Here is an 11,826-nt window from a genome sequence, read left to right on the forward strand (position 1 = left end):
AAAAGCCACTCCCCCAGCCTAGGGAGGAGCTACTGAACCCAGAACCCAGCCAAGTTTGGAGGACAACGAAGGCAATAAAGGGAACAGGCATGGGGGTCAAAGGACTAAAACCAGGGAACCAGAAGGGGACACCGAGCAGAGAACCCCTGAGAGAAGGGGTGGTAGGAAGACATGGGCAGGGGTTGGTAATTTTGTGGTGTAGCACCTGAGTGGGAGTGGCTACTTTGTGGTGGGGAGAAGCTAGGTGGGAGCTGGTAACTACAAGCAAGTGAAACCCTTAGGTCCGCTGTGTTCAGTGTGGCTACACAGGGTCCAATGCAGGGCAGAAAGGGGCCCTTGGTAGGCAACAGCAGCAGAACATCTCCATGAGCTGCTTGTGTTTTCTCCCTCAGCAGACACAGGCTTTCAGTTTGCATTAGCCAGAGCCAGTACTCGCTCTTTTGGCATCCTAGGGCTACTGCTACCTGAGGGCAAGTGGGCCACATTTAAAAGGGAAACACTCCCCCTAGAGAAGCTGCCCCACCTAGTGGGAAGGTGGCCAGGTGGGAGCGTCACCTAACAATTAAATGCCATAGGCAGGTACCTATGTAGCCTACCCCAGCACTGGCAGCAGGTCCCCCTCTCCCTTAGGGGAAGATACCTGTGTAACCCCCCAGGATCAAGTGTGTGTTATACACCCCCCATTTTGGGCCTAGTCCACAGGGGGGCTTTTTAGGTCAAGCTGTGGAGCCTGGTGTTTTCAGCTCCTGGGTTCAGTCCCCAGTATGTTAGCCAAGATAGCAACATGCACGCTCTACTGAGCTGAGCCAGAGCTCAAACCCTTGCCTAGGCAGGAGTGCTGACAGACTCTCACAAAATGTGCCCACTCCCTTGGCCTCATGCCTTGAGCCTCGCACCTGGGGTGGTGAGGGCAGCGCAGCATACAGGGCCCCAGGAGAGGGTGGGGATGGGGAGGAAAGGATGGCACTGCAAGGGCACTGGTTTGCCTGGACAGCTCCCTTATTGTCTGGTGGGAGCATCCCTCTGCCTAACAGGAAAGCCCCCCCTGCCCCCCGAGGATGGACTAAGGAGCTGGTCAGAGCAGGACCTGCAGCATCCACTTCTGTTTGTGCAGCCCTTAGCTCTGATCTGCCTCAGGCCCCAGCCACCGCCCTAATACACACAGTAGGAAAGAAAAAGGCAGATCCGGCAGGCAGGCCCTGGTCTCCCTCAGGATTCAGGGCAGGCAGCCTGGCAGAGATTAACCAGCTCAGCAGCCCTCCCCATCTTCATCCAGGTGACGTGATAGGGGAGGGATGGGGGGAGACTCCTGAATCCTCCGCCCACTCCTCACTGCAGGGGCCAACCCGGGCAGACCCAGCAAAAGCCAGTCTCCCACCCTCGCTGCTGCAGAGAGGGGGAGGACGGGGAGGGGGGTTTCTTCAGTGCTATCCCCACCCACGCAGGGAGGGAGAGAGACTCTTCCACAGCAGAATATACCCCTACTTGTCCCCCCTCCCTCCTGTCCTCTGGAGTGCTGCAAACCTCCCCACAGCCTTTCTGGCCCCCTCAATATCCTCACCTGGTAACAAATTGATGGCTAGATCTCTCCCTAGCCGCTCCTGCTGCTCTGCAGGAGAGAGGGATCGATGGATAGACAGGTTCGCTGTTTGCAAACACCTCCCTCATTGGATTTGCATGCCTTAGAAAGTATTATTTTTGCACCTCCTGGCTAAAAAGAGGAAACACACGTCATGCCCCTCCCATCTAAAATAATATTGGACGCTTTGTGCTAGCAGCCTGCATCCCCAGAAAGCCCCAGCTGTCCTGGACAGAGATAAGATTTAATGTTGGGGTCTAACTACTTCTACTTTCCCCATCTATTTGCCAGTTGCAGCCCCGTCCATTATGTAACAAAGCAGCAATGCAGCTGCATCGATTGAGACAGCACAAGAGGCAGGTATTTTATAATACGTTTAAAAAAAAAAACCCAGAGGGCTGGAGAGCGAGTTAAAATCGTGTGGAGAGATTATTCCACAATAAAAAGAGGGGGGAGCGCGGCAATTTTGCAGGCCACTCCTCAGCAATGCCCTAAGTAAAAACAATGCCATCGGCAGAGCAATGCAAATGATTTCGGGTTGTTCATATACCCAGGGCTGTTTGTTATGATTTAGCTTAGGCTCAGCACACAAGAGCCAAGCCAGCCTGCTGGCAGCCTGTTCAAGGCCAAGCTTTAGCCCCCCACGATGTCGCCTGTTGCTCTTGAGGAACCGGCCCGCTCTGCAGGGTGAGGACAAGCCCGCAAGGATCACATCTAGAGGTCGGTGCGTGCCATACACAGAGAGTGTGAGGCGGGAAGCTGGACGCAGCTGTTTAGTGGGGGGAGAGAGGGGGGAGATACGCACACGCCAGGCTTAACAGAAGCTGCCCTGCTTGTCAGGCGCTTGCTGCAGTGTTCGGCCATGGGGACGTGTTAATAAAGATGGCAGGAGTTCCTCACGGGCCAGCTCCTTCTGGTGGGGCTTTTGTTTGTTGTCGGTGCTGTTGCAGGCGCGTGGAGAATCCAGGGCTCCCCTAAAGTCCTGCAGGGTCACACCAGCAGCCAGCAGCCCGGGGGAATTTCACCGAGGGGAGGAGATTTCGTGGCGATTAATGGCAGAGAGCGGGCTAAATCCAGGCTGGGATGCCTATAAATGGCGTTTCTCCTTCCAAGGTGCACATAAAAAAAAAAAGAATCCGTCAGTGTCATTCCCCCACGTCAGGGCTGGTGGTGGGCGTGAGGCTGTACTTCCTCCGCCCCCTGCTAATGGAGTGAACCATTCCCAGCTCTCCCTTCTCCCTCTTTCTCCATCTCCCCCTCGTCTGCAAAGTCTCCGCTGCTGGGAACTTGTTGGCAATGCCTGTTTTTCAGCTTTCCCCCACGTTTTCCAAAGTAACTATTTAAAGATCTGCAGTCGCAAATGGTTTTACTAAATGTAGGATGGGACTTAAGTTGAACGGCAGATATATTTCTCTGATCCTTGCTGTACAGATAGGTAAGTGGACCACCAAATTGTGTCTCAAGTTGTCTGCACCAAACCCCATTTGATGCATGCAGAAACGGAATGTCTAAATAACCTGAAATGATTGGCATGATTCGCGGCGAAGGGACCAGGCTATGTACTCTCCTCGCTCGCTCTTTTTAACGGCATTTTCGTGTTTATTCAGGATGCCAAGCGCTGAAAGAACAGCTTTTCCGCAGGAAAGGGAACGAATTCTTATTCCTCTTGAACCACTTTTGCTCTTCCTTATTGCAAACCAGACGGATGAAATGCTCGTTAATGGTTAGGTTGCTTTCTTTTTCCTTCCCTCCTCCCCGGGAACGATTACATGCATATTTCTTTCTAGATATATGCCACGGACAATTCAGTGGTTCCAATGCTAGGACATTTATTTCTTCCCTAGAGGGGCAGAGAGATGAGATAATGGAACAAAATGGCTAGAGAGAGGTCTAGCTGGAAAGTTTATTTGCAGGCAACCAGGGATGTGCAAAGGGGTCGCAATGCTGTCTTTTGGTATGTTAGGGCTCTCCCAGCTGCGGTGAATGTTTTTGTTAAGCGTGGTGGTGAAATAAAAACAAAATTTAAATCTTATTGCCTGAGCATTAATTTTGTGTAAACTAAGAGAACCTCTGTCACTAAAGCAGAGGTGCAAAATGCCTATTCTTTGGGAGTTACTTAAAATAGCACAGGTTTCCCTCCACCCTAGTTTGTGTGTATATATATAGATAGATAGATATAGATATATATACGTGTGTGTGTATTTCTTCTTACTGTTGTTTGGGATTTTGTTGTTGCTAGGTTTTGTTTATTAGATAAATTTTGTTCAATGTTTCCGACTAAAGTATTTTCACAGTTACAAATATTAAAACAGCTTTAAAGTTAGCAACTCCTTTCATTCTGCATAAGGAACTAATAACAAAAAAACCCCAAAGAAATACTCTAGCATTATCCAAAAATGATCTTGGATTAGAAAATAATTAAAACACATCCTTTATCGATACATTGGCAGATTACAAGAGAAACCCTTGAAAAGATTTTCTGCAAAGGAATTCTGTCATAATAAAAAATGCTCAGTTTTGCTGTTTAAAAATCATTTCGCTCTGTCGCTTTCCTCGCTAGCCGATCTCTGCAGCATTGGGGCGGGGGGAGCGTGGAGAAAAGGCAAAACGCGATGAAAATAAATTTCGCATCGATGGGGGGGGGGGGAAGGGAGGAAACCCTTGAGACGAAACATTGAACTCGGGAAAATGTGGCTAGAATTTGCCAACCTCAAAATTCATGTCATTATTTCAAACAATCGGAATAATTTCAAAGGATGATGAACGCTTTGCAAAACCATTTTTCAGAACACATGGCCTTTTTAAAACTACATTTTTTTAAATAAATGTATTTATTTATTTGGAGATTGGAGGAGGATGTGAGGATAGGAAATTTTACCAAGAGAGGCATTTATTCGCCGTGAATTTTACATATTTTTGGCACTTTATGTGCACTAGATCGTTCGAAAACGTGCAGGAATTTCGAAAGTTCAGATAAAACCAGTGCTGCAGACCTCAAACATTATTAAAGTGTAGATATTTTTGGGGTAGTGAGGAAAGGGATGAATTTTCGGATCTTATAGTCTCTTCGGAGAGCAGTTTGGTTTTATTTTACGCCGAAGTATTTATTACTATTTTGAAATAAGGTGCCACCTCTGTTTTGTAAAGAGAATAAATGCCACATCCAGTGTAGAAGTGTATTTACCTCTTCTGGTGAATTACTAAAGGGTTCGTATGAAATGGAAGTTTGTCGCATTAGTTTGGTGCCCCCCAAATGTATGTACATCTTTGCACCAATGCCTTGGTCCTTATGAATGGCTGGAAGCTCTCCGAACCACTGACATTTTGACAAGAAAGGTGGCTGAGGGAAGGAAGCGGGGATTGCAGGAGCTTGGAAGGAAGGAAGGAAGGTGAGACAGAAAGACAGATGATGCGGGGAGTAGACGGAGCTAAAGAGCGTGTTAAATGTGGAGGATAAGCTGCAAAATTAAGGAATGCAAAAAGGATCAATTATGGATGGATCCTTTCGCCCTTATGCGTTGCCGACGGGCTGCACTTTCCCCTTTCTCTTTCAAACGACCTAGTTCAAGAGAAATCCCATTGTTGTGTAACTCGGGAGAAACCCTGTCTCGTTTCTTAAAGCACAATTGCCCCCAAAGCCGCGGACAGCGACAGCATGCTAACACCGCAATTAGCTGTACGTCATTTCGCTCACGCGCCCGCGGGTGCTTTGAGCAGGCCTCTCCTGCCGAGCACGAAGGCAGTACAATGGCACTTACGAATTATTATTGTTGCCATCGCATCTTGGCGCGCCCGGGAGGAGTCGATTCATAGGGCAGATCATTTGGGAGCTTATATTTTTAAGAGTGACTTGTAGCATTTTGCCGCTTGGAAGTGGCGTTTTCGCCCTCCTCGTTCGCTTGCAAGGAGGGATCGCGATGCTTTTATAGGACTTTTCTCTCTCTCGGGATGTTCTCAGCTCTGCTATTTGTTTGCATGTTTTGTACCGTAGCCAATGTCTGCACCACCACCCCCTCCCCGCGTGTTTTGACGTGCGGGTGGGCGGCGGTGGTGAGGGGTGTGGTTACTAAATCAGGTTAATGATGAATCAAACGGGGAGGGGTGACGGGGTTTCTGAGTTGAAACGGAGCCTTTTGGAGCCAGCCACTTACTTGGTAATTGGAGCGCCTTAAAAATAAGCAGCCACGCTCCCCAGGGGAATCTCTAGGGCAGAGTTTCTTACGGTTGCAATCCCAGACTCCCAACCCAGTGTGTGCCCCCAGCACTTGGGGCAGGCTCCTGAAAGCAGCATGTGAAAATGGCAACTCCCTTAACCCGATTACTGGAGGTGGCTAAAGATGCACTGCATTGAGGGGAGGGGGGGAGCAGCTGAGAGCCCTGAGCTCTGTTGTTCAGGATCAAGCCAGTGATCAATTAAACCAACAAGCCTCTAATTCCCTTTCATTTGCAGCGGGATTGATAGGGATAAATAGCCCGTATGCTAGCGAATCCCAGCCAGTCAGCCAGAAATTGTATCTGGTGGTGGTGTTTTTTCAAACAGACAAATCAATTGAGTGAGTCCTGACCATGCAGGCAAGCAGAAAGCGAGAGAGAGAGACCAAACCACAGTGACACTCCTACTCCCCTCAGCACCACTGCACCAGGAGAGGCTAGTGGCTGGGAGGGATTTTAGAGCTAATATCACTTTAAAGGTATTTACAAAAAATCTTCCCAGCAAGACAGCCTGGCTTCCCCTTGCCTGAAAATCCACTCTATCCCTCAGCACGGTGTGGATTTCATTGCAAGGGGAAGAGATCGAGAGGGAGCACCTTCTTCCCAGCAGGGTCAGTTTTGTGTGGCTAGAGACAGAGCGCCTGGTTGATAGACTCAGCTATAGCTAGACAGTTTTCAGAAACTTCTAGCCCTCTAGGCAGAGTGGTACATAGAGGAGCTGAGGTGAAGTGAGGTAAATGATGCTCTTCTGTCTCCACGTCGATCCATCTGCCTATGGACAACATGTCCAGAGACACACAGTCTGACATATAAACCACAGGCGTCTCTCTGGCACCAATCTAGCTGCAAAACTACGACATAGGTGAGAAGTAATTTTACACACACACACACACACCCTAGTCTGTGACTCTAGCACTCACTCCATCGGTGGATTACACAGGAGGGCATTTTCATTTTTTTCAAACAGCGTCTCAGTGTGTGCCAGTGAATAGCAAAATCCGAAAGGTGCAACATGGGAAATATAGCCAGGAAAAGATTTTAACCGTGGAAGAATTCATTTATCTTACTAGCGATTGCAACCCACAAACTTTTCGTTCCCACCCCACGCTGTTGCACCATCGGAGGGAGAAATATACGTGAGCCGTAGCCTTTTGCGTGTTTTGTGAATGTTTTCCTCTCAGAGAGGTTTCATTTTCCGCAGCTATTTACCCAGTTAACACTGAAATAATGAAGTGCCCTTATCAGAGTGTCCGTGTGTGTCTATACGATCGGAAGCAGAATGTTATAACAATAAAACTGCGTTCTGAAAATTGCGTTTAATAAACAACCTAACGGTAATCAAGACTGTAGTGGGCCACGCTACTGTAAACTAGATTCAAACATACAACGGGAGAGCGAGAGATGAAATAAGAAATGACGCGCACACACACACACAAATCAAAGGCACAAACCCACTCCCTGAATGCCTTTGACTCTAACCCTGTTGTTCTCAGCACACTTGCCCTCATTCAAAATTAATCCCGTCTGCTGGTGAAAATGCCCAAACAGGAAAGCTGGCTTTGTGTGCTGAGAAGGAAGCAAAGCGGTTTGCAACCTGGTGGGTGCACAAGAATGGCAGATCTTCCTGTCACGGTCACGACTTTGATCCCTCGTGTATGGTGTGGGGGGGGGGCGGGTTGGGGAGGGGTTGAATGTAGCTCACAGACATGTGGGGGTTGAGTGCTGTACAGAGTTACTGTGTTGGGATCTGTCCGGGCTGATGTGGTGCTGATCTGTTCCCCAGCGTACCTGGTGCAGGCGGTGAGAGCAGCGGGGAAGTGCGATGCGGTCTTTAGGGGCTTCTCGGACTGTTTGCTCAGGCTGGGCGATAACATGGCCAACTACCCGCAGGACCTGGACGACAAGAGAAATCTCCAAACGATCTGCTCGTAGGTCTTCCTATTTCGTTGTTATTCCTCGTCACGGATCGCCAGGGTTACATTCGGGGTGGTTATTCGAAAAGAAAATATCACTGGCCGGGCTGAAAATCCCGCTCTAATTGCTGCTGTGAGTGTGGCTCTCTGCGTAAAAAGAAAGGGATTTTATGGCGCTGCAAGGTGCTGCCCTATTTTCAGTTGTCCATGGCCTGAGTTGGCCTGACCTCCGTCCTTATTTCTCTGCAGTCTGAAGCGCCAATCAGAGCAAAACTGTACTGCGAGGAAAGATTTAACCTGCGCTGTAGCTGGGCCATTCAGTTCCTTTCCCCGCTGACTATGTATTCTTTTGGCTTCTCTTCTCTTTTTCTTGCCCTCTGCATTTTTTTGTAGAGCCGATGGTCCCTTCCCAGTTGATCTGTTCAAGGCCCCAAGTGTGACATCCAGCGTTAGCTGTCAATGCAAACAGTCATTTACATGGGTGGTGCCGGTGCTAATAAAAATGGAGGTCGGAAATCCAGCATGGGGTTGGCAACATTTGGCTGGTACTGGGTCTTCTTAAAGGCCGGTTTTGTTGCTAACGAATTGCCTAAAATAGGATCGTTTTTGCAAACCACCTAAGCAGCGAAATTCTAGGGCTACGTTTATTCTTCATTGACTCTCCTGATTCTTTATTTCTTGTGGGTCGCGTTCTGATTTCCTTACTCTAGAAATGTGGGACTGTTTTTTAAGTCAGCTGCTAAGCAACACGATTAAAGAGATCAGAATCTGGCCCCGGAATTAAACATAATAAATTAAGATGACAACAATGCAATCGAATATACAGAGAAATAATAATAATAATAATTAATAATTAATAAATAGCACCTTGCTGCCTTATTAGAGAGAGTTATTTCTCCACGATAATTCAGATCTAGTTAGTTTCATTTGTAGAGTTAACATTATTGCTTAATAAGGTGTGAATAATGATTTGGGCTTGTAGAAGAAATACTCGTGTCTGAAGAGAGACTGGCACTGAAATGATCTCTGCAGGCTGAGACACTGGGATGGTTTCGCTGTCAAACTTTCAGTCCTTGTGGAAGGAACACTAGGCCAGACCGGGCAGGGAGTTCTTAATCACAAGTTTCCATTGAAGTCATTGCAGAGTTTTGCTTAGACTCCAGACTAGCGCCTGGGTAGGGGTCCATTGCTTAAGGAAATGTGAATCTTGATTTATTTCGCCCACATTAAAAAAGGGTTGTCTCCCATTCCTGACTCTTTACTGGGGACATATGAAGGTTGTTGGTGAGAATAGGAGGATAAGAGCTAATGCTTCATTTCTAAGAACTGTCCATTAAGGGGTTCTTTGTTTGAAGATAGTAACGCACCGTTTGCATTTTAATTTAATAAAAAAAGAAATCCGTTTATAGGATTTCCCTAATTGCTGTTTTCCTGCATAATCCTGAAATATCCGGCAAAATAGCCACATTTAGAAGCCAATGCGGTGTCATTGGAGTATAAAGTCTTTCTTGAAACATAAAAAAAAAGGAGTCAGAAAACAATGTACATTAAACGGAAACATTTTTTTAAATCAAGACATGTTAACCCAAAAGACAATGTTGTGAAACCCCTGTGACTTCTCTTTCTGTCTATATATTTCTGATCGACAGTAGGCTGCTATCTGCAGCGTCTACAATGCCGGTACGTGGCTTTAGTGGCCAGCTGCAATGTACCTGCTGAGCTGCATGTAGAATAAATACAGAAATAAGGGCCCTATCGTTCTAATTTAAAGTCTTTGTCCTAGATACTGTTCAGGAGTTAGCTTCTTGTCCAGTGCCACCGGCCTGCGCCTGATTTCTGTAGAGGTTTCTCTCCCCCTTTCTCTATGCCAGTATGTGTATTGAAAGAAGATCAGGGAAGATTTAATTTTCCTTTGGGAGATGCAATTATAGCAGAAATACTTCAGGAGAGGCACACTCTCAGCCTTCTTGGCATCTCAATATCTCATTATTTATTACAAATGTAGCAAACACTGGAGTCTACAACCAGTGTAGAGTGCTCATAAATTAGAATCTGCAGGACTGCTTAAAAAAATAACCGAAAACCGAGCGCCTACCTGGAAAAAACAAACAAACCAGAGAACAGTTCACAGAGGCCACACTGATTTTAGATAACCGAGACCACTACACAGAGATCTGCCAGTCTCCTCTGAAATGAGACAATCCTGCTTGGAGTTTAGATTTAGCCTCGAGATCTGGTTTTGGTTTGAGTGAGAAAAATGGGAAAGCAGTTTAGGAATATTGGAATTTTTTCCACGGGGGTGAGTGGTTTCTTATTCTAAACACTGAAGGATCCTGGGCTCACTTAAATCACTGGACAGACTTCCCCTTTGCCTCCAGTGGGGCTTTGGATTAGGTCAGGATTCTGAAATCACAGGCATACTGTCCCTGTAATTTCAGAATCACTGACCTGGCGCCTGATCCAAAGCCACTCGGCATTCTGCAGAGAGGTGGCTGGTTTTCTGTGCAATGAGGGCTCGATCTAAAGCCCTCTGAAGTCGGTGGAAGGTTTTCCTAGATGGGATCACCAACGAACGCGGTGCTTTTCTGTGAAGTAACTTTGCTTTAGGATCTTTAAACTTTGGCCGATTCCATCGTTCTGGAAGAGTAAAATCAAAGCTCACCGCACAATAATACAGTTCATCAGCATCAAAACCAAAGAACACTCTCCAACAATAATCATGCTAGGCAATAAATAAATATCATAATCATTACAGCTAAGAAACACGCTCCTTAATAAAGTCCGACAGTTAAGGAAGGTTAATAATAGGCACCTTGCTTTTTGTGGCTATTTCCCCCCCGGAAGATGTCCAGCTATTCTGTGCATGCAAAAGGCACACCTCCTACCCCTGCCTATGATTTATGGGGCTATGCGCTGGACCCCAGCCGCTCTCCCTTCAAAGGCAGAGATTTCGATTTCTGACTCCTTGCAAAAGCCAATAACAGAACGTTACCGAGTAAATACAAAATAAGCCAGCTGGATGTAGCCTCCTTGCTCGTTCAGAATGGAAGCAAGCCTCCTGTTTAGGGGGCGTTTGGGACGGGGAGGAATTAAGATCGCAGTCACTCTTGAGGAAATCCTGAAACAGATATTGACTGAAGGCTTGATCCTGCTCTCATTGAAATCAACGGCCCCACACCCACTGGTTTAACTGGGAGTAGGAGCAGAGCCTAAGTGCAAAACGAGCCGATTGTCCATAGGGCTGCTTCTTCTAAGGTTGCAATTCTGAAGGCAACAAGGGCCAAGGTTTTCAAAAAGCCACAGTTGATTTTAGGTGTCTCAGTTTTGCAGCGCCCCAAGGGGGAAACTTCTGGAAGGGGGCCTGATTTGCATAAATGGGGGGTTGGGCATCGCTACACACATTTGAAACTGTTGGGAGGGGCGGAATCAGGAGCGGGTTGGAAGGGGAGCATGTGGGTGGAGGGAATCGGGCGTGGGGTTGGTATGCTGTTGGGCCCTCTTGTGCAGCGAGTGACCTGGCGCTTGTCCCCTGTGTTTGCTCCTTCCCCAGGTACTGGGATGATTTCCACTCCTGCACCCTCACAGCCCTCACGGATTGCCAGGAAGGCGCGACAGATCTTTGGGAAAAACTGAAAAGGGAATCCAAAAACCTCGATTTTCAAGGCAGCTTATTTGAACTATGCGGAGGAAGCAACGGGTCAGCTCCTTCCCTACTCCTCCCTGCCTTCCCCCTGCTCCTGCTGGCTCTCTCTGCAGCGTTAGTGACCTGGTTCTCCTTCTAGGAGGTCTCTTCTGGTAGAACACACATACCCACCCACACACACACTCTCCATATACTGGATTTATAGAGGAAGTGTCCATCCGTTTTTTGGGGACCGTTGTGATTATCTGTGATGATGAAACATCCATATAGGATTGTGGAAACGTTCTCTCTTTATTTTGTGTTTTATTTGCCAAATGTTACCAAACAATGAGCAACAAACAGCCAAAATCGGACCTCAGCTTTAGTGTCTCTTCAAATAAAAATAGAAAACCCGAGCCCTTTGTGCAAAAGAATCTCAGGAACGGCTTTGGGCCACCTAATATTAATAATCTTAATAAATAATAATAATAACAACAACA

General features: G+C 47.2%; 1 protein-coding gene across 1 annotated transcript; it reads left to right on the top strand.

Moving 5' to 3' along the window:
- The first annotated feature begins 2,959 nt into the window (after positions 1-2,959).
- NRN1 (neuritin 1) lies at positions 2,960-11,619 on the top strand. Its single transcript, XM_065399918.1, has 3 exons — positions 2,960-3,014; positions 7,575-7,719; positions 11,255-11,619. The coding sequence occupies exons 1-3, from the start codon at positions 2,960-2,962 to the stop codon at positions 11,484-11,486; spliced, it is 432 nt and encodes a 143-aa protein (XP_065255990.1). The 3' UTR covers positions 11,487-11,619.
- Positions 11,620-11,826: the final 207 nt, after the last annotated feature.

Source organism: Emys orbicularis, chromosome 2 (genome assembly GCF_028017835.1).
Source record: "Emys orbicularis isolate rEmyOrb1 chromosome 2, rEmyOrb1.hap1, whole genome shotgun sequence".
NCBI lineage: Eukaryota > Metazoa > Chordata > Testudines > Emydidae > Emys > Emys orbicularis.

Coding starts and splice junctions, on each gene's coding strand:
- NRN1 (XM_065399918.1), top strand. CDS start 2,960: ATGGGACTTAAGTTGAACGGCAGATATATTTCTCTGATCCTTGCTGTA. Junction 3,015..7,574: donor GATCCTTGCTGTACAGATAG/GTAAGTGGACCA, acceptor TCTGTTCCCCAG/CGTACCTGGTGCAGGCGGTG. Junction 7,720..11,254: donor AATCTCCAAACGATCTGCTC/GTAGGTCTTCCT, acceptor CTCCTTCCCCAG/GTACTGGGATGATTTCCACT.